The 22,613-nt window shown below is 39.6% G+C and overlaps 1 protein-coding gene across 2 annotated transcripts; it reads left to right on the top strand.

Annotated features, from left to right (window-relative positions):
- The first annotated feature begins 227 nt into the window (after nt 1–227).
- Nucleotides 228–19,453, top strand: LOC117401525 (uncharacterized). Of its 2 annotated transcripts, XM_059014058.1 has the most exons (5): nt 232–563; nt 1,179–1,263; nt 3,911–4,067; nt 13,568–13,696; nt 16,903–19,453. In XM_059014058.1, the coding sequence occupies exons 1-5, from the start codon at nt 291–293 to the stop codon at nt 16,910–16,912; spliced, it is 654 nt and encodes a 217-aa protein (XP_058870041.1). In that variant the 5' UTR covers nt 232–290; the 3' UTR covers nt 16,913–19,453. The 2 variants fall into 2 exon arrangements, with proteins under 2 accessions (XP_033858189.3, XP_058870041.1); XM_034002298.3 differs by lacking the exon at nt 13,568–13,696 and having other exon boundaries at nt 228–563.
- Nucleotides 19,454–22,613: the final 3,160 nt, after the last annotated feature.

Raw genomic sequence — 22,613 nt, 5'->3', positions numbered from 1 at the left:
ATTGGTTATTTCTGTGTTCCCCAGAACCATCCCCTATTCATTTACAATGTTCTTAAAGTGCATACAAGAGTTCTACTACATATTTCATTCTTGTTATATATATCTAATATTAATCCTCCTGAAAGTTTCATTTTCATGGCAAGCACACCCTTTTCCTGTTGTGCAACTTAATGAACATTTGCAGATTGGGGGAGTTCCAAAAACAGCACAGTGTAGATTTTTAAGCAAAACTCCCTCTTAGTCACAAAGAACCAAGCGAACTATCTAGACATCCATTTCTTTTTACCAGAATGGCTGGATCATGTAACTTTAAGAACTTGTGCCTTGGAGTTTTGTTAGTAATTCTGATAGTATGGGCAATAGTGGCTACCATTTTTGCAGTAAAGAAAAATAATGAGAGTGATTTACACTTCTCTAACTCCTCTGACTGGGAGAAGGCAAAAGTGGAATTTCAGTTGGAGATGAGCAGAGAAAACCAGACTAGACTACAGGCAATGCTGGCTCAGCGTGAAAAAAACCTGAAGACAGTCAACTCATCCCTCATCATGTGCCAGGAACAAAGGGTAAGCTTCTCAAGTTATCCTGTACCTCGAGCAACCATGAAGAACAACAGTACTAGATGAAGTGCTGCTGTTTGTCAGCTTGTCTGGCTGTTCCCCCCAAAAACTTTGTGTTTGGTTCATTTGTTTTAATAGTTCAGAATGTAGTTAAAGGAACATTATGAAAGACTACATGTTATTGTCTGATATGCAAATTTAAACATTAGCAAATGTTTCTTTATATTTCCACTTACACTTGAGATTTTGAGGTATTGAAATCCAGTGCTGGTATACAGTTAATTTAATAACGCAGTAAAAGAGCTTTGTTTTCACTATTTCTTTAACACAGCAAAAGCTTTATTCTTCTTTTATACAGTTGAAAGAATGTATAGGTCAGAATTGGGAGCAATAAGTGCATTGAATTCCATTTTTTTCTGTTTTGTTTTTGGTGGAATGCAGTTATTTTTGGCTGTGTGGGGTAGTTTGAAATCTACTGTTTAATGTGTGTGTGTGTGTGCGTGCGTGCGTGTGTTATATGTTACCTTTTTGTTTAACTTCTAAAGTAAGATTTACTTTACAATGTGTGTTTATTGTTCTGAAATACTAATAGTAAATTTCTGTTTGTTTTTTTTGTTTCAGATCGTTTTACACGACAATCTCACTACACTGCAGAATGAAATCTTGACCTTTGCCAAAATCACAGCAAAAGTAACTCATATGCAAGGTACTTGAGGGGGAGGAGGGGGCATGTGTTTGATTTTGGTGTCTGTATTCTTACAATGTTTAGCATGGTCGTGTAGCAGGCTGTATTCTTACAATGTTTAGCATGGTTGTGTAGTGGGCAGTGTTGTGTAATGCACTGTCATTACAGAATCTGTCCCGAGACAAGGTTAAAAGCTCTATGACCATGAATGCAGACGAGCCCGGCCGTTTGCAGTGGGTGAGGTCACTGGTCAACTTAACTCATATACATAAATGCTTTGTGTGTCACTATTTGTTATAAGAGATCCTGTGCAGATTGGGCCGCGAAGCTAAGCTAACACTTGTAATGGATCTCCTCCTAGCAGCTGATGACCCGTGCTTACCTCAGACTACAAAGCCTGGGAGGTTTGCCACTCGTACACAGCTGTGCCCTTGATGGCTGGTGCTTAATATAAAGACACTTCGGCTGACAAAGCATTTTATATATGAGAACAGCTTAACAATAAATACATCATCATATTGCAGTGACTGCAAACACTCAGAATGACTGCAAACATCATTTAGGGGGTGTGGCAAAGTGGCTTGCAGTGCGCAGGTGTAGAGGTGATGCAGTGCTCCTGAAATAATAACACAAAGATACAGGCACGGCTCCGCGTCCTTCCTCGCGGGGCTCCAGTGCTGGTAGTGAACACACAGTTATTGTGTGACTAGTGCAGTATTTGGAATCCGGGTTTTAATGCTGGCTGGAACAACGACAGTTGTTAACCGTCTACTAAATACAAATAAAACAGTGATTAACAAAACAAATACAAACACTCACGGTTTTGTTTTATGGTTCTTTCAGCGCTCAGTCATGACCCCTTTGGTAGCGAGTGCAATCACGTCTCCTCCAATCCATGTCTGACATTGCCTACCGCAGTAAGGTGTTGACTTCTAGTATCGTCAGTGGCTCTAACTGAGCTCACATGGAAGGTGGAGAGGGGCGCAACGCACCCCATATACATACATGCAGTTAACTTATTTAAAGCAGTTTGTATTATTATTTTCACCTGGGGGTATGCATACCCCTGGGGATACTTCCTAGGGGGTAAGCAGGACAACTAAGAATGGCACAAATACAAATTTAAAGTAAAAAAAAAAGGTTCTTGCGTATTATCCTGTGTATCATCAGAGCTCATTGTGTGTTCTAAAGTCATGACATTTTGCACCGAGGGCTGACCAGACAAACAAAGACTTGACAGAGTCTTGAAGTTGTATTGGACAGAGCAAGCATTACTAACAGTACAGAATGAACTTCTACTACTAGGAACCAGACTTGAGATTCCTGCAGCGATGAGAAACAGCAGGGCGAAAGCCCTTCAGGTAAATAGTGTGTGTGTGGGAATGTAAAGCTGGCAGGGATGGGGTTGAATGTGTCCCAGCCAGCAATCACAGGTGTGGCCATTCCCCAGTTAGGTAATTGAGTGCTAAATGGGGAGTGGCCACATGTTTTTAAGGGAGGAGAAATTCTTTGTCTGGGAGAGGGAGTAGGTAACTGTTTCACTGGTGCTGTATTTTGTGTTTGTTCCAGTTTTATTTGTGTTTCTTTAATAAATGTGCGCAACACCACTTTAAACTGCAGCTTCTTGTCTCTGAGTCGCATTCCTGACACTATCCTGCCACACTAACTGCAGGGAACAAGCAAGACAAGCTGTATGGTGGCCTGGTCTTACCAACAACTCAACGAGCTACTTCTGAAATGCAGAACATGTATCAAAGAACGCACCAATCTCACAGAACCTCCAATGCCATCAGAGCTACCCGAATGGCCTTGGTAGAGGTTAGGAGCAGATTGGTTCATGCCTGACCGCAACAACTACCTCATTGTAGTAGATGCTCTCCCAGGAGCATCAGGTACTTCATTAATTAATTACAATAAATACACACTATTTACAAAATACATTTACACAAAAACCCCTCCATGCACCGAGCCCCTGCCCTGCCACAGTGTTATATACACTTACATTAGTGTCTGGTGATTTACACAGCAGTAAAATTCATAGGGTTACAAAAAACAACTTTCAATTGTAAGCACAACTCGCTTTTGCTTTCCTGTAGCCATTTTGCATAGCACTGTACACGAGGGTGACGTTGCTGAAGAGCTTGATCACGGCGGATATGTGACAGGCGGATACATGACTGATTACTGTATAACGTTATTTGTATGTTATGCAATCTCAGTAGCATTGTTAAACTAAAAAAAGGCGAATAAGGAATTTCTGATATTGCAAAACTGACGTTTGAAAATATAAAAACTTAGTTAGCAACAGGCCTTCCAGCACAAGGGCAGAATAACCCCTTAAGGCGCAGTCGAGACAAAGGCAGCCCACCCTTGCTCTCAGGAAGGGAGATGTGGTGTTAGGTTTGACACAGTGTTGTGTTCTGGTATGTGTTGAACTGGATGTTTATAAAGGGGAGGTCAAAGGTCTGGAGAGAGAGGAGTGACGAGTTCCAGGGAGGAATAGTAGCAGGCTGAAATAGCCATTAAAATAAAAGTATTTGTACACTTAGTTTTAATTTTATCTTGCACTCAAAAATGTTGTTCAGCACTTTGAGAGAACCTGATCTTTAAAATGCACTTTAGAAATGAAATATTGTTGTATCTTCAGTTGATCTTTCTATGTCTTTAGGTGAAATTGATTCACTGCAACAGACCTTGACACAAACATCCCAGGAGTTGCAGAGTTCCAAAGACAAGTATGCTGAGGCTGTGGCGAGCAAGGAAGCAGCTGGCAGAGAGAAACAACAACAATGTGAGAAAAGCAAGGATGAGCTGCAGCAGAACATGTGAGGACAATGCAATACAATACAATACAATACAATACAATACAATTCACATTTCTAGGGTGCCTTATACAGACGTGCTCAAATTTGTTGGTACCCCTCCACAAAAAACGAAGAATGCACAATTTTCTCTGAAATAACTTGAAACTGACAAAAGTAATTGGCATCCACGATTGTTTATTCCATATTTAATAGAAATCAGACTTTACTTTTGATTTTTTATTCAACATAATATTGTAAATAATAAAACAAATGAAAATGGCATGGACAAAAATGATGGGACCGCTAACCTAATATTTTGTTGCACAACCTTTAGAGGCAATCACTGCAATCAAACGTTTTCTGTAGCTCTCAATGAGACTTCTGCACCTGTTAACAGGTAGTTTGGCCCACTCTTCCTGAGCAAACTGCTCCAGCTGTCTCAGGTTTGATGGGTGTCTTCTCCAGACTGCAAGTTTCAGCTCTTTCCATAGATGTTCGATAGGATTCAGATCAGGACTCATAGAAGGCCACTTCAGAATAGTCCAATGTTTTGTTCTTATCCATTCTTGGGTGCTTTTAGCTGTGTGTTTTAGGTCATTATCCTGTTGGAGGACCCATGACCTGTGACTGAGACAGAGCTTTCTGACACTGGGCAGTACGTTTCACTCCAGAATGCCTTGATAGTCTTGAGATTTCATTGTGCCCTGCACAGATTCAAGGCACCCTGTGCCAGGCGCAGCAAAGCAGCCCCAAAACACAACCGAGCCTCCTCCATGTTTCACTGTAGGTATGGTGTTCTTTTCTTTGAAAGCTTCATTTTTTCATCTGTGAACATAGAGCTGATGTGACTTGCCAAAAAGCTCCAGTTTTGACTCATCTGTCCAAAGGACATTCTCCTAGAAGGATTGTGGCTTGTCAATATGCATTTTAGCAAATTTCAGTCTGGCTTTTTTATGTTTTTCTGTCAAAAGTGGAGTCCTCCTGGGTCTTCTTCCATGGAGCCCACTTTCGCTCAAAAAGCGACGGATGGTGTGATCAGAAACTGACGTACCTTCACCTTGGAGTTCCGCTTGTATCTCTTTGGCAGTTATCCTTGGTTCTTTTTCTACCATTCGCACTATCCTTCTGTTCAATCTGGGGTCGATTTTCTTGCGGCCGCGCCCAGGGAGGTTGGCTACAGTTCCATGGACCTTAAACTTCTTAATGATATTTGCAACTGTTGTCACAGGAACATCAAGCTGCTTGGAGATGGTGTTGTAGCCTTTACCTTTACCATGCTTGTCTATTATGTTCTTTCTGATCTCAGACAACTCTCTCCTTTGCTTTCTCTGGTCCATGTTCAGTGTGGTGCACACAATGATACCAAACAGCACAGTGACTACTTTTCTCCATTTAAATAGGCTGAATGACTGATTACAAGATTGGAGACATGTGTGATACTAATTAAAGAAACTAATTAGTTTGAAATATCACTATAATCCAATTATTTATTATCTTTTCTAAGGGGTACCAACAAATGTGTCCAGGCCATTTTAGAACATCTTTGTAGAATAAGCAATAATTCATCTCTTTTCACAGCTTCTTTGCTTTATTCTATGACATACCAAAGGCATGTAAGTATACATGATAAAATAGCTTTTAATTTCATCACTTTTCAGGAGGAATGAAGCATTATTTCAATGAGCTGTAAGGGTACCAACAAATTTGAGCACGTCTGTATCCCAAGGATCCCACCACTTCACACACAACAAAACAAGAAAAAAAATCATTAAATGAAAAACAGTCGAATACAAACTTCTGTAAATTTTAAATTAAAATGTGGTTAATTATACAATTTGAAAAAAAAACTAAAGATAAAAAGCTAGTTTGTAAAAATAGAACAATGAAAAAAGTGTAATAAAATTGGAATTAAACAATAAAATACACTAAATTTAAAACTGGAAAAACTAAGATTTAAAAACAATAGTAAAAAAATAAAATAAATACATCAAAAGCTTAAGTTAAAAAAGCTAATTTATAAAAATGAGTTTTTAATCTAGATTTAAAAACATTAAATGGGCCCTTATGCGCTGATCGTGTCCGCCTTGATTTTACACCAATCTTCTATACATGCATTTAGAATCTGATCAAATCTTTTCTTTTATTCTTTTCTACAAATATTTTAAACTTGAAGTACTGTGCGATTTCCCTGTGATTTTGAGGACCTTCTGTATGTGTGTGGTTAACAGTTTCTTATTTGGACTATGATATAATATAGTGCCATATCAGATCAACTGTGTTGTATTTGTCTCAAATTCACCTTGCTGGTTTACTCCGCAGCGCTGCAAGTTACATTGCTAGCTTCTTATCTAAAGTGTAATGGTCCAAAGAAAGAATCCTGTAAGTCTTACCCGTTTAACACTCCTTTATCAGCTACATAGGTCTCAAATGCGCAGTTTTGAAAGAAACAAATGTTAAAACAAATATGTACATTTTAAAACGTGATATCCAGTACTACATTTAATTCAAGAAAGTTCTCAGTTTCCACGTTTTACTCTCAGGAAATCAGTTACACGCCTTCCTAAGTCTAGTCACCTCAGCAGTGTTACTGTCTGAAAGCATGTCAGTCAATAGAGGAAGCAGCTGGTTAATTAATGACAGAAAATAAGCTGTTGAAGAGGCGGGAACAATTGACTAAGTAAGTGCAGCATCTAAATCTATCTAACACTGCACATTTGACCTAAATAAGGAAGGGAAGTGCACAGCATGTAAGATTTATGGGATTATTTTGTTAGCTACAATCATGTTCGCTTACTTCCGGAGGCCTGGGTTTCTCCAGCCCAGGAAACAACTCAAAGGACTTTGGAATGTAAAATACTTTGATAGTAATAGGCTGATAGCAGCAACAACAACATCACTAATGAGGTGGAACACAGTAGAATATTTCACAATTTTCAGTTTCTGCTTGGCAGAGGCCCCGGACTGAACAACAGATTTAATAAAGGGAAATCCTCACAATGCTTGTAGATAGCTCATTGTCTCTCACCTTGCATGAACTCTAAATTCACAAGAGAAAAACACACAACCACATCAACAACATTGGGTAGCAATTACTGCTACCTCTTTGCTAAGGTTCTTTCCGGGTAAAGAACTGGTATTATGCCAATAATATCTTTCTTAAAACAAGAATAATGTAAAATGCACAGAAAGGTTCTGTCAAGTTCTCAATTGCAGAAATGTGCTGGTGTGATAGAACAGGATGTTGCGTTTGTAAAACCACTGATACAGGAAGTTGAACTTTTTATAGCTAATGGATGTAACGGCAATATTTATTGAGCTTTGAGCTATTTGCGCTAGGCTTACACTATTTTGATATGATATCAATATTATTCGATGTCGATAATTTCCATATTGCGATATCGTGGGATTTAAAACGTTCTGACTAAACTTTGACAAGATTTTGGTGAAATAAACATGGTCTAACTAACTACTAAGCTAAATGTGACAATTTAGAGGTTTTATTTTTGTAGCCGCTATGCCACTGGAGGAATTTCGCCTCCAGATATAGTTTAAATTCAGGTTGTTTATATTTCAGGGGAGCAGCACCAGTAGGGTTGCCACCTTTTCCACGGACCAAACCCAGACATATTTCTCAGTCAGCCTAGCTCTATCAAAACTGCAGTATACTGTAATACAGTTTAACACAATACCACCAGATCTCGGTACAAATCAATAATCATGCCGTATACACAGTATTGTGCGCATGATATTTCTAGCAATCGAACTTGCAATCCAGTGAAATAGTAGCTATATCATAGTAGGTTAGAGGCTAATCTTACCTGAGACACGTAGCTGTGGAGATGAGTAACACTGTAGTAAATCAATGCCATTTCTGAAGCGACGATCCTGTCTACCTGCTTTTTTTTTCGCTACAAATAATTAGAGCTTGAAAAGCCTGTTTGTGAAGGTCAGAATCATTTTACAGCCATCGTGTCACTGCAAATCCCCCCCAAATAATAAATATTAACAACCGTTAATGGACGTTAAAAACTACGCACTATTGGTTCTGTGTCGGTAAAAAAAAAAAAAAAAGAGACAAAATGAGTCAAAATGTACTCAAATTTGGCTTGGGTTTATCAATATTACTGATGGCTACCGCTAAATATGCAATATTTATACATACACGCATATATGTGGTTTAATTACCATTATATATCATAAGTAACCCATATTTTACTGTAAAGGTTATGTATGTAATCACACACAGATCAGTGTAATGTAAAGCATTATTCAAATGCTGGGGGCACAGTAGAATGTACAGATCAGTGCTAAACAGTACATTTCTAATAAGATAGTGGAAATCCTTTAAGCAGCTAATGTACCGTATAACTGGAAATTTTGGCTGGTATTAAATTTGCAGATTTGCTACCTTGGTAGATTGACGGTTTTTAAATCGGGATTTATCACTTAGCACATTTACAAGTTCTGTATTTCTACTTTTAATTTAAAAAACATTCAAATACATGTTTACTTAATGAAATGCGTCTGCTAAAACAGTATCTCATTTACAGTGACTAGTTATAGCATCTACAATGTCACTGCAGCAACTTGGAGAACAAAGGCGGCCTTCTAAAAATGAGTTACAATATTTCTCGTTCTTATCTGGCCCTTCAGTTTTAAGATATCAGTAACTGGAAAGGATTACTAACTGCAGTACACTTTAACAATAGGCATGTGCTAACTCTCAGTTTGAAAACGTAGCTCTGGTTCATTAACATAACACAGTGGAATGATCACAGTATCATGTAGTACTTGTAGGACAGTATTGTACGTGTGAAAACTAACAATAAAGCCAAAACTAAAATGCTTTAAATTTAAAACTGGTTAATAGACTAGCAAGCACTGGCAAAATCCTCTTTTCTATACAGTGCAGAACTAATTTATTTTAATACTGTTTAGGGACTTTGCGATACCTGCATGGTGGATAGTAGTATCTACACGTATTGACAATAACAATCCAAAGCAAATTTGCACCATTATCACAGATTTTCTAACAATAAACAATTAACATAAACAATTTTGGCTGCTACTTAATTAACCCCTTGTAAAATAAATAAAAATAACATAGAACTGCATAACCTAAAAAAAGAACAGTCCTACAGGTACCACAATAGCAGACACAGTTTACAAAGCCTCTGAGTTTCTGATTGCATCATAAATTCCAGATTTCCTGATGGAAATGTCCAGTCTGCTTTTAATTTTTTTTAAGCAAACTGACTTCATCACTCGCAGCCATTCTCATATTCACTTTGACACATTCTTTCCCTTGTCCAGCGCGTGCTTCTTTAACCTGTGCTGCATACCACCAGTCTGTTAGAGGGCGGGATCGCACACTGTATGCCACACTCCGATTGGTGGAACTATTATTGGCAATCCAATCCAAACCACCAATAAAGCCAAAATAAATTCCACTCCAAAATGTCCCATTAAGTTATTGGTAAATGCAGACTCTGGGTCTATTTCCATTCTAGTTTTATTAGACTGAAGTGCAGCATTTGATACTGTTGATCAAGCCATTTTATGGATCACCTTAATACCTGGGTAGATTTGTCTGGAGACCATGTCTAACTAACCTGCTTGATTTTTTTGAGGATGCAACATCGACAATGGATAATTGCAAAGGATACGACTTGGTTTATTTAGATTTCCAGAAAGCTTTTGACAAAGTCCCGCATAAAAGATTAATTCTCAAACTGAATGCAGTAGTGATTCAAGGAAATGCATGCACATGGATTAGGGAGTGGTTAACATGTGAAAAACAGAAAGTACTGATTAGAGGAGAAACCTCAAAATGGAGCGAGGTAACCAGTGGTGTACCACAGGGATTCCTTGCCTGTTGCACACTGAGCCAGAATCGTGATGACCTCCCTCCTGGTGACAGTACCGAGAACCACTCCCAGGCACAGATGGGTCAGTTGTTTCCACCAGGATAAGGTCACCATGCAGTGACGTATCACTGTTAGTAAGCGATTGTGGCTCAACGCAGGCTGAAAAATCTTGCGCTTGAACCACACTTAGATGGGGCGCATTCGGTGGAGACCCAGAGGGAGTATTTGGGAAGCTGCCAGCTGTTGGAAGGTGGACACCTTCAGTCTCTTGCCAAGCTGAAAAAGCTCTAGGCAGGTCGAGAACTCTTTCGTCTGGCAAAGTGACAATCATATTGCTTGAGTTCAAGCGGATTCCCAGGTAGGTGACAATTTGGGATGACACTAGCTGCCTTGAGTCTCAGAAGGGCCAGTACAGCATTCATGAACTTTGAAAAAGTGCAAGGAGCCAGCGAGAGGCTGAACAGCAGAACATGGAACTTGTCTGCTTTTCCTTGGAAGGAGAAGCGCAGGTACTTTCTGTGGCCTGGAAGTATGGGGACATGAAAGTAGGCGTATTTCAAGTCCACCATGGTGAACCAGTCGCCTGTCCTGACTGTGCACAAGAGTTGCTGTGAGGACAGCATCTTGAACTTTCTGTGCCTCAGAAACAGATTGAGCTGTCTGAGGTCGAGAATGGGTTGGAGACTGCCGTTTCGTTTGGACGCCAGGAAGTACAGAGAGTAAAAACCGAACTCCAGTTCAAGGGGGTCTACCACTTGGATAGTCCGCCTCCGTAACAGGGATTGTCACCTTTTGGGACACCACCAGGGCGTCGTCAGGGTTTGTGACCGTGCTCACGACCACTCCCATGAAGGGGAGAGGGCCCTGTTTAAACTGGAGCTGGTAGCTGAGCTGAATTGAGCCTAACACCCAGATGTCATTGGTGCAAGATCGCCAATGTGCCAGGTGGTCCTGAGAGAAGGAGCCCTGGGCTTGTGGCAGCAAACCCTCAGGGCTGCTGAGCCACGGCAGGTTTCGCCTACGCCTTCTGAGCTTGCAAAGAGCGATGTTGGAGGGGTCATTGTTGGAGGGGTCATTTCACTGAGCTGGGGCAGCTGGTTGCCCCAAAGGAGGCTGCTAGGGTCTGGAGTGCCGGACATGTGGCGCTTTCTTAGGAGGCAGGCGAGCCGACTCCTTGGTGGACTCTCTGACCAGCTGCAACCTCTTCAAGAGCTCGTCCATTGCTGGGTTAAAAGTATAGCCTGGAGTGACAGGAGCATCAAGGAGGGAAGCCTTGTCTCCATCTGGAACCCATGCCTGGAAGAGCCACAACTGCCTTCAAGCAGTGATCAATGCCACGAGGCCTCTGCCCAGTGCCTGTCCATTACATTTGCACAGAACCTTAAAATAAATGGGTTTATATTGCTGTAACAGGGCGAGGAGCCCTGCACATGATTGCTTATTTATTTTTAGAATGGGGTCTCCCCCTCCGCCCCTGTGTCTCATTTGTGTTATTTTGTATTTGTGTTTTATGATTTATGTATTATTATATAGGACGAGCGAGGTGCCGTCCTTCAGGGTTTTGTTACTGTTTTGTTTCTGGCAGAGGCGAGATTAGGCAGCTCGTCCTCTGCCAGTATATAATTAAAAACCTCATGTAGAAGGTGGCCATCTCCCGAATTGATTAAGTGATTAATTTGTTGCTAATCGGGAGATGGTCTAGGTGGGTGTTCGGAGGAGTGAAAGAGAGCAGAGGAGACAAGAGAGAAATCAAATTAAAAATAACTCTAAGAACAGTGAAGATTTTTGTTTTGTGTAACCTTTTTGTTTTGCTCTGTGAAAGTGTGTTTTTGTTAAAATATTTTATTTATTTTAGTTGTTTAAATAAAAATGGCGCACGCTGCGTCCTTTGCACTGCAGTTATTTGCCTGTTTGTTTTTGCTCCTGTATCTGGCCTGACGTCACCACTCTGTCAACCCTGTCACAACTGCCTACATAACAAAACGCATATACGCAACCGAAGCTATGCGTTTGTACAGACATACTATAATCAAAATGACAAGAATAAATAAACATTTGAACAGAATGGGCTTCGTGCACAAATCACACAGAACCTGCACTCTTCAAAATATGCAGTGCACTTACCGCAGACTGTCTTTGGGCATTTGGCACAGCTATCAACATTAACTCAGGCTTCTGGCACCAAATGCTCCACGGGCATAGTACAATGAAAGTTTCTAATTACTCCAAGGTCATTGACCACGGATCATGTTGGTGTCCAGTCTGCTTCAGAGCCAGATTGTCATTGTTCGTCTTTGCTGCCACGGAATCGATGTTTGGTAAAATGTGCAGTAATTCCAGACACTGCTTTGCTGTCCTGCGCCGTAGTGATCCATTTGCAATGTGTATTGGTGTAACACTAAATTTCTTAGAAAAACACATGACTTACAGTAACCAGTGCAGAAAGTAACCGTGAGTTGTCAAGGCTGATTGATGGGCTATCAGGAGGCGCATTGAAACAATAGAAATGTCAAAAGATTGCTCACTTGAGCAATGCAGACTGATATAATCAAACTTCAATACATGGCTACAAGTCCTGACTGATAAATACCAATAATAATATGTTTTATATGTATCGGTCATACCTGCTCTGACTGCTCCTGGTCGGAATAGCTATGACAGTATTTTATCTCGCTAATTTTTGCAGCTGCGCAATGCTTTTTTTTGCCAGGGTAATTAGTACATATCTTTAGGAGAAGTCAGGAAAGCACAGCTCCGTATCTTAAACACAGGCACCGCAATTTAAGTTTAAATTCCAAAAACGGTCAAAATGACTGCCTTGGTCGTTCTAGTGTTAAACAGAAATGAAAAGACAAACAAAAACCTCACGGAGATCCTGTCTATACAGACATTGTTTGTTTCCCTAACTAAGGTCAGGACAGGTAAGCTGTTTCCTTGACAAAAACAAAACACAAAACACAAAGTATTGTGATTTTATGTAGCACACGATCCTACACAAGTGAATACTGCTTGTTCACCTACTCCTTACACTGATAATAATAATAACTAACATGCAAAACTATAAATACATAAGTGATCAAAAATGTTGTGTTAAGGAGGAGTTCTCAATATTCGTATTCTCAGCAGACAATGGTCAATTCAAACTCACAGCAGCTTCCTGTAAAGTAATTGTAGCTCACAAAATAATTCCAGAAGTCCATTTGACCCGTTTTGCACTTCCATTAGCTACATATGTCTCCAATGTGCATTTTAAAGAAACACTTGTTATAGAAAATATTGTAATTTTTAAACATGATATCGGGTACTACTCTAGATTAAAGTAATCTCTGCTTGCAAGTAATGTCGTCCAGGAAGTTTGTTACTCCCTGGGTCATTTCACTCTCCAGCTGACCCAGGAAGTGCAAGACAGTCTGAAAGCACAGCTTGCAAACAGAGATTTCTTTAAGCTAGTGTAGCACCAGATGTTTGAAAATGAAAAAACATTTTTGTGCCTTAAAACTTACTTTTTTGTCTCCTGTTACAACAACTATTATTAAAGCAAACTAAACTTGTTAGGTTTTACAGTATAAATGAAGGTATACAGAAAGTATTGTACATTAAGAGTTGTACATTTCAGTCTCAATGCTCACTGTGGTGTTTGTCTTTGTGTTGCAGTCAGAAGCACCTCTCTAAGATCAAGGCCCTAAAGGAGGAGCTGTCGGCACTCAGTGGGGTGAACAGACCTGTGCCCGTTCACACCATCACTGCTCTCTACATAGCAGCACTACTATTGGCTCTGCCTGTGTGAGTACTCAATTATACAAACTAAAAAAGCAATTGAGATCATTAGCTGTGTTATTAGGTTATAATGGAACTCATGAGAACACTCCACACTTACTGGTATACAAGCATTTAGAAGTGTAGCAGGGCGGTAGTAAGCCCTGCTGATTAAATGTGTGTTTATTTTAGAACAGGGTTTCCCCCTCCGCCTGTGTTATTTTGTATTTATTTGTTTGTTTGTTTGTTTGTTTAGTTATTTTATTTATATGACAGCAAAGCGCGGCATATTTTGTTATTGTTTTGTTTGTGACGGCGTAGCCGAATGTTTTGTTTTTGTTTAGTAGCGTGGATGGGAAGCCCCATCCACACAGTTTTTAATAAACTCGTGCAGAATGTGACCGGGGGATTATTAAATAATAGGTAGTTAATCCCTCGGTCACTAATATAAAAGCCTGCAGCTCTCGGCACTCGGGGTGGGGTGTATGAGAGAGTGGAGAGAGCGAGAGGAATGAGAGAAAACAAAACTTAAATGAATAATAGACATAGGAACTAGTGGTGGGAAAAGTGAAGCCTCTTGAACCACTGAACCCTCTGAACCATTTGCTTCATAAAAGATACACTGAGCCGAATCACTTGAAGCGCTTCGTGCTCCATAGTGACATCTATTGGTAGAGTCGCGTCATTGAACATTCTTGAACTTGAACACAAGAGTTATACACAGGCTGCTATTGCTTGGAACTTGGCATTTAGAAATTATGATTTGTAGCCTAATGTACACGAAAGACACCGTAAAGCACGCTTTTTACAGGCTCTGTCAGTGTCATTTGTGACTTACAAAATGAAGTCACATTTTATAATTTCTCTGCTATCTGTTTATATATCAACCACACATATGATTACCCAACAAAAAAGCCAGTCACGCATACGCATTATCATACTTGAAATTTGAAATTGTTGTACAATCGAAAACACGATCATGTTGCTTTAGAAAGGCAGGCATATCTGACCTGATGTACTCGGCTGGGAAATGAGTGTTGAAACAAGTAAGATATTTGATATTTCATTTGTTAGCTATTTTCCCGGTGGCGCAACAAGTTAGTAAGTCATGTAATTAGACATGCTTGTCAAGCGCAGGAGCGAAACCCTGCTCCTGTGAGGAAGTGTGCGTGTAGAGAATTTGTTTTAGATTTTAAAAAATAATAATAATTACATTTTCCAAAATGCAAAACTAAAAGAATCATATTTGCTGATATTTTTTTAAATAAACAAATTGAAAAAAAGAGGAAGAAATAATAAACGCTTCCTTCCAGGAGTAATCTAGGCTGTATTTCAACGAAGCATTGTATTGATTCTGGGTCAGTCAGATCACGTGATGTGGTGCTTCATGCGGAACACTGTTTGCTTCAGATCGTTCAAGGCGGGTTATGTCATTTGTTTGCTTCACATGAAGCAGTGGTCATTTGAATCATCTGAAGTAGTGAATCACTGAATCATGTGACTGATCCAAAGCCTCAATGAACCCCGTCTATGATTTGAAGCCTCAATAAAGCAATGGACTCCGTGTATGATTAGAAGCCTCAATGAAGCAATGAACCTTGTGAATGATTTGAAGCTCCGCACTAATGTAGTTGAATCAGTTGAAGCCCCTCTCCAAAACGCATAGGCATTCTAGTATTAGGCATAGCATTAATAGGTCATTAGTTCAGTGTCTCATCGGTGTCTCTCGGATGGCTAGATTATTACAGATTTATTTTTAAGCATACAACATACTTGAAGTGTAACCCCAAGTCAATTAAAGCCTATTGACATTTAAAAAAAAGAAAAGTGTTTTTAAAAGTGCATAATATATAGAAACATAACATAATAATAATGTTTATTTTATTACATTTCAGTAAAATATACTTGAATGCAAAGATTTCTACATATACATTCATATATATTTTTATTTTTTTTAAAAAATGCATTTATATATTTGACTTGGCGGACGCGAACCCAGACCTTTGTTGATTACTTCATCTCACTAAACTCAGAGAGCCACCACGGATCCCACATTCATAATACAAACAGCAACAAGATATTTAAGGTGTAATGGTGTTTTTTCAATAGTATAGCAATTTGATATTAATAAATTGTATTTATTTTGTTGATGTATCACAATGAAATAATATTGAATTCAAGACTTCTTTGATAAAGGTTTGAAAACACATTTTATTAACAATTATTTCTCAAATAATCATTACATTTATTTTTATAATAATGAACAATAATTAAACTCCCCCAATTTCACATAGTAGTAGCCAGAATATGTATATTTTTTATTTAACAATGAAAGATGAAATTCATTTAAAATGTAATTTGACAAACAATTCTTCCTTCCAGTTCTAACCTATGTCAACAAAACATTATTGATTTGAAGTAAAGCGTTATATTGGTGGTTTGTGTCTTCTTTTATAAATATTCCAACAAAACGTTTCGATAGCGCACCTACAACACCGTCTGCAGGATTTTACAACGTGAGCGTGCGTGACTGAACACCCCGAGCGTCTGCAACTTCAGAGGATCCGTAGAACTGCTGGCGTTTGTGTCACGTGATGCACTGCTTCATGCGAACCAATTGAACCTTTGATTCACAACACTGTATGCTTCTAATGGTTCGAGACGGGCCGAAGCGGGTGAGGCTTTGTACTCATCATTAATAGGAACAGTGAAGACAATCTGCCCAGCCTGACCTGTGTTTTATTTATTTTGTGTTCGAGATTTGTTTATTTTGCTCTGTGAGCACAGTGTTTTTGTTTGAATATTTTATTTATTTTTTTGTATTTAAATAAAACGGCAAACGCCGCCTTGAACTGCAGTACTTGCCTGGTGTCAGTTCTTCCTTCCTGCTTCTGCCGTGACGTCACCGCCCAGCCACCCTGTCACAAGAAGTTATTCATTACCTTTGTGTAAGTTAAGCATTGTGGTTCACGGAAAGAGTTTTTGAGAGCAGGGCTCAAGCATCCCTGTGGTTGAGAACAGGTGTCATTAATTAGTGTCATCTTCTCATCCGTTCTTTATTTGCTGTTCTATTATTGAGTAATAACAGAACGGATCACCTCAATGGACAATGGGAGAGCAGTGTCTATTATAAACAATGGTTAATGGATTTGAAAGCCCTGGGCATCACTCCCGACAACAGTAAAACTATAAGGAATGTAATAAATCAATTCTCTTTCCTTTTTCTCTTTCAGGAATATGTAGTTGAAAGGAGTTTTGAATCGGGAATATGAAGCACAGCAGAGCTGCAAGAGTCTTTGGGAATCCTACAGTACTTGGAGAGGCAATGATTGTGAACACCTTGAACAATTCATTTCTGAATCTGTCCAAACTATGTACACATACACTTTGTTAATAAAACTGCTGGTGAAAAAAGAGATAAACCCAAAAAACTGTTTTATATAGAGTTAGAAGACCAAGGGGTCTATGTTAATAAACAGTGATGGAAGTAAATACCGCCAGCCTTGTAGTTAACAAAATGATTCTGTCAGTCTTTCTGTTTTTCACTAACATTAGTTATGTAGGTCAGTGCAGTTTTAAAAGAAGCAAAAGAATTATTAAGCAAACATGTATTTTTTTTGTTTAAAATATGATTTCTGGTAATTAGGTTCTCAGTTTTTGTGTCTTCTGAGGGTGAGCTGAGTCTGGCTCTTTTGCATAATGGTTGAGATGCTCATCTGCTTTGTCAGGGGTCACAGGTTTGCGCCCATCCTCCACCCTCTTGCTTGAGCAGTGTGTTCTGTGCCTACCTCCTTTGTCACTTGGGGAGCTAGTCACATCTCCATGTCTCTAGTGTATGTATCCCTGTGCTCTATTCAGCTCTGTGTCTCTAGTGTACGTATCTCTGTGCTCTATTCAGCTCTTTGTCTCTAGTGTACGTATCCCTGTGCTCTATTCAGCTCTGTGTCTCTAGTGTACGTATCCCTGTGCTCTATTCAGCTCTGTGTCTCTAGTGTACGTATCCCTGTGCTCTATTCAGCTCTGTGTCTCTAGTGTACGTATCCCTGTGCTCTATTCAGCTCTGTGTCTCTAGTGTATGTATCCCTGTGCTCTATTCAGCTCTGTGTCTCTAGTGTACGTATCCCTGTGCTCTATTCAGCTGTGTCTCTAGTGTACGTATCCCTGTGCTCTATTCAGCTCTGTGTCTCTAGTGTACGTATCCCTGTGCTCTATTCAGCTGTGTCTCTAGTGTACGTATCCCTGTGCTCTATTCAGCTGTGTCTCTAGTGTACGTATCCCTGTGCTCTATTCAGCTCTGTGTCTCTAGTGTACGTATCCCTGTGCTCTATTCAGCTGTGTCTCTAGTGTACGTATCCCTGTGTTCTATTCAGCTGTGTCTCTAGTGTATGTATCCCTGTGCTCTATTCAGCTCTGTGTCTCTAGTGTATGTATCCCTGTGCTCTATTCAGCTCTGTGTCTCTAGTGTATGTATCCCTGTGCTCTATTCAGCTCTGTGTCTCTAGTGTACGTATCCCTGTGCTCTATTCAGCTCTGTGTCTCTAGTGTACGTATCCCTGTGCTCTATTCAGCTCTGTGTCTCTAGTGTATGTATCCCTGTGCTCTATTCAGCTCTGTGTCTCTAGTGTACGTATCCCTGTGCTCTATTCAGCTCTTTGTCTCTAGTGTACGTATCCCTGTGCTCTATTCAGCTGTGTCTCTAGTGTATGTATCCCTGTGCTCTATTCAGCTCTGTGTCTCTAGTGTACGTATCCCTGTGCTCTATTCAGCTCTGTGTCTCTAGTGTACGTATCCCTGTGCTCTATTCAGCTCTGTGTCTCTAGTGTACGTATCCCTGTGCTCTATTCAGCTGTGTCTCTAGTGTACGTATCCCTGTGCTCTATTCAGCTCTGTGTCTCTAGTGTATGTATCCCTGTGCTCTATTCAGCTCTGTGTCTCTAGTGTACGTATCCCTGTGCTCTATTCAGCTCTGTGTCTCTAGTGTACGTATCCCTGTGCTCTATTCAGCTGTGTCTCTAGTGTACGTATCCCTGTGCTCTATTCAGCTCTGTGTCTCTAGTGTATGTATCCCTGTGCTCTATTCAGCTGTGTCTCTAGTGTACGTATCCCTGTGCTCTATTCAGCTGTGTCACTTATGCAGTCTTTTTCCGATGCAAAGAAAGTAGTCCATGCCTTTATTTCTTCGAGATCGGACTACTGTAATGCTCTGTTTGCTGGACTTAGATGCCAAGCCATATCACGACTACAGCTTGTGCAAAATGCAGCTGCAAGGGTCCTCACCAATACAAAAAAGAGAGCTCATATAACTCTGGCTTCTTTGCACTGGCTCCCAGTAATATATAGAATTGATTTTGAAGTCCTTTTGCTCACCTTTAAAGCACTGAATAGTTTGGCACCTGATTACTTGCCTGAGTTGTTGTCCCCCTCTCAGCCTCAGCGTGTGCTGAGGTCAATGGATAGTGGTCTTCTCTCTGTTCCAAGGGCTAGGATCACAAGGAAAGGAGAGGCTGCTTTCTGTGTTCGGGCTCCGCATCTGTGGAATTCTCTGCCTAATCATGTTAGAAGTTCATCCTCAGTGGCTATTTTTAAATCAAGGCTTAAGACCTATTTTTATAATTTGGCCTACATATATATAATTTTACCTATCTTTTTATATTACATTGTCTTTTATTTTGTTATTCTTTTTACAATATTATTTGTAATTACTACTTTTTTTGTAGGTCTGTGTGAAGCACCTTGAACCTCTTGGTATGAAAGACACTCAACAAATAAAGTTTATTATTATTATTATTATTATTATTATTATTATTATTATTATTATTATTATTATTATTATTATTATTATTATTATTATTATTATGTGTAAACTGTAAGCTGCTGTTTAGTCAGTTCAATCTGCATCACACTTCATCATTCTTAAAGTAGTAATTCTCATTGCGTCTGTACATCACAGAAAAAATACAGAATTGTGATAATAAAAGTAGCATTTTTTTATTTTTCATTAGAACAACCCTAGTTAAACTATATTGGAATACTATAAAAGTGTCTGATGAGGATGTTGCTTTTCCCTGGAACAGAAGCTAGATATCATCAGTAATAAATTTGTTTGCTCTGAAGAGCATGAAACCATGTGCTGTTAGAGTTGATTTTGTGACTGTGGATGACTGTGCCCCAAATGCAAATATTATTATTGTAGATAAAACCAATGGTAGTGAATTGTAAATGAGCCAGTTAGAAACTAACTTTATAAGGTTATTTTGAAAGTAAAAGTCAACCTACAGTGGATGTCGTCTCTGGTTAAGGACAGACTGTGGTCAGTTTTTTATTATTCTAAACAATCTTCACAAAGGAGCTTCGTGATTGACATCACTGCTGGAATCTGTAATTGAGGGTTATTACTGAACGCATGGACCTCCAAAACTGCATTATTCATCTTTGAACATTAAACCCAGGTAAACCAGATCATGTACCTTGTGGTTTAGATTTGCTCATTTATTGTGTTGTTGTTGTTGGTCATTTGTGTCAGATGTTCACACAATAGTTAAGGAAAGGGATGTAAGGGTAAGCAGTACAAAATGTATCATTACATTAGACATTCCAATGGATAGATATCAGATAGATGTGCTTCATCCAGCAAGCAGTATAAAAGGTATATGTAAAGAAATGTGGACTGGATATATGGAAGCCTGTTTTTTGAGTGCCTTTGCTTGCGAGAAGCTCTCTTTAATGTTTAAAAGTGTGGTCATCTTTGAAGGATGTGTCAGTGTTCTCTCATAAAATAATACAATTACTGAGAGAATATTACTAAATTGGGCGTATTTGAATAAAACTACTTAATTTGTAATTGTTTATTTAAAGTAATAGCCATGATTTTTTACATCTACTTCAAACAAATGTATGTAACTGTAACATAATCTTCTGTTTTATTTCTGGTGAGAAGACAAAACAATACTAGAGGCTGTATCTTTATGATCAACTACAATTTTAAACACAATCAAGTGTTTGAAACATTTATTCATTTTATTTTTTATAGCATCGTCATTTCTGAATCAGTTTGCTATTTATTAAAATATTATGGAGTGAATCATTCTTTTTGTATCTATTTGAAAATAAAGAATATACTTAAAATACATGGGTGATGGGAATAACCTAATAAACAGACACTAGCCCCAATGTGTTCACAATGACCCCTAAAGGTACATTGACATTTAAAAAACAAACACATGCCAAAACCACTTTTTTATTATTATTATTATTATTATTATTATTATTATTATTATTATTTATTTCTTAGCAGACGCCCTTATCCAGGGCGACTTACAATCGTAAGCAAATACATTTCAAGTACCACAGTACAAGTAATAATATAACTAAGAGCAAGATAAATACAATGACTTTTTTTCAAGCAAGTACAAGTATGACAAAATACGATTAAACACTTGGCAGATTACAGTACTCTGAAGTACAGGATTAAATGCAGTAAAATAGGGGGCAGATAAGAGCAAGTAAAGCGCATTTAAGGAATGGTGATAGTGTCCCAGGGGAAAAACAAAGGAGTTCTACAGGTGCTGTCTGAAGAGGTGAGTCTTGAGGAAGCGCCGGAATGTGGTCAGGGACTGGGCAGTCCTGACATCTGTAGGAAGGTCTTTCCACCACTGCGGGCTCTGGAGGCAGGGGAGCGTAGCGGAGGTAGGGCCAGTCTTCTAGTGCAGGAGGAGCGGAGAGGTCGAGTGGGGGTGTAGGGAGAGATGAGGGTCTGGAGGTAGCTGGGTGCAGTCTGGTCAAGGCATCTGTAGGCTAGTACAAGAGTCTTGAACTGGATGCGAGCTGTGATTTGTGTCCCTACCTGTTAATATCTTGTGATATATCTCATATAGTGGAATCCAGATTCAAAGCATGAAACTGGCAATTGTAGATTTTTTTGTAAATGTGCAGTTATCAGTTGAACTTATGGACTGAAAACTCTGAGTTGAACATATTTGTATAAAGGGGTAAAATGAGAACTGGTAGTAGCCTTGTAGATACTGCTTTGTGAGTGACAGGCAAATACAGCAGCATTGAGACCTTGGTGCTGGAACAGAACCCCTCATAATACAGCAGCATTGAGACCTTGGTGCTGGAACAGAACCCCTCAAAATGAAGCAGCATTGAGACCTTGGTGCTGGAACAGAACCCCTCAGAATACAGCAGCATTGAGACCTTGGTGCTGGAACACAACCTCTCAGAATACAACAGCATTGAGACCTTGGTGCTGGAACACAACCTCTCAGAATACAGCAGCATTGAGACCTTGGTGCTGGAACACAACCTCTCAGAATACAGCAGCATTGAGACCTTGGTGCTGGAACAGAACCCCTCAAAATACAGCAGCATTGAGACCTTGGTGCTGGAACACAACCTCTCAGAATACAGCAGCATTGAGACCTTGGTGCTGGAACAGAACCCCTCAAAATACAGCAGCATTGAGACCTTGGTGCTGGAACAGAACCCCTCAAAATGAAGCAGCATTGAGACCTTGGTGCTGGAACAGAACCCCTCAGAATACAGCAGCATTGAGACCTTGGTGCTGGAACACAACCTCTCAGAATACAACAGCATTGAGACCTTGGTGCTGGAACACAACCTCTCAGAATACAGCAGCATTGAGACCTTGGTGCTGGAACACAACCTCTCAGAATACAGCAGCATTGAGACCTTGGTGCTGGAACAGAACCCCTCAAAATACAGCAGCATTGAGACCTTGGTGCTGGAACACAACCTCTCAGAATACAACAGCATTGAGACCTTGGTGCTGGAACACAACCTCTCAGAATACAGCAGCATTGAGACCTTGGTGCTGGAACACAACCTCTCAGAATACAGCAGCATTGAGACCTTGGTGCTGGAACAGAACCCCTCACCCTTGAAGGGTGTTTAAAAGTTAGATTGAGCACTAAGGTGTGACACA

The sequence above is a fragment of the Acipenser ruthenus genome, chromosome 47 (assembly GCF_902713425.1).
Source record: "Acipenser ruthenus chromosome 47, fAciRut3.2 maternal haplotype, whole genome shotgun sequence".
Lineage (NCBI taxonomy): Eukaryota > Metazoa > Chordata > Actinopteri > Acipenseriformes > Acipenseridae > Acipenser > Acipenser ruthenus.
This window is presented reverse-complemented; position numbering and strand designations above follow the sequence as displayed.